Here is a 522-nt window from a genome sequence, read left to right as displayed (position 1 = left end):
GGGGCTGCTCCTCCCATAAACCCCTTCTCCTGGCCTGGTCCACAAGTCTCAAGGTCTCTCTCTATGTCCCTAGCCCAGGAGCCCTGTGCTCTGCCCATTCCCTCTCCCATGGGGTTCCCCTCCCAGCCAAGATGCCAATAATGTATTTGATGCTTCATTCCATTGATGGGACAATAATGCGACTCACCTGGGACCAGGAGCTCCAGGGGATCACTGGGGTGTGAGCAAACCTGGGGGTTGTTCCTGTAGCAGCCATAGCATTTGAACATCCACCTGTGGCTGGGGGTCACAGAGCCCACAGGGAACAGGGCCTGGAACTCCCCACTGGGCTGTCGCTGTGAGTCCTGGGTCCAGGAGAGCCTGTGATCTCCTTCCTTAGTCAGAATGAACCTGCCAAATCCCTGCCCTGAGCCACACTGGAGGGTCACGTTCCCTCCTGAGGTCACAACAGGGCTGGGCAGGGCTGAGAGGCTGGGTGTGCTGTAGGATCCTAGGAGAGGAGGAGGCAGCGTGTTAAATGGG

The 522-nt window shown here is 58.0% G+C and overlaps 1 protein-coding gene across 1 annotated transcript in view; it reads right to left on the bottom strand.

Annotated features, from left to right (window-relative positions):
• Positions 1 to 187: 187 nt before the first annotated feature.
• LOC102261679 (leukocyte immunoglobulin-like receptor subfamily A member 6) overlaps positions 188 to 522 on the bottom strand; it is a gene marked incomplete at both ends in the record, with an annotated part of 728 nt that continues 393 nt past the window's right edge. Inside the window, one exon of the mRNA XM_005869912.1 lies at positions 188 to 490. Within this exon, the coding sequence (XP_005869974.1) occupies positions 188 to 490 (303 nt within the window). The remainder of the gene's footprint in view (positions 491 to 522) is intronic.

This window comes from Myotis brandtii, unplaced genomic scaffold, assembly GCF_000412655.1.
Source record: "Myotis brandtii unplaced genomic scaffold, ASM41265v1 scaffold30672, whole genome shotgun sequence".
Lineage (NCBI taxonomy): Eukaryota > Metazoa > Chordata > Mammalia > Chiroptera > Vespertilionidae > Myotis > Myotis brandtii.
Note: the sequence above shows the minus strand (reverse complement) of the source record. Positions and strands in the feature narration are given on the sequence as shown.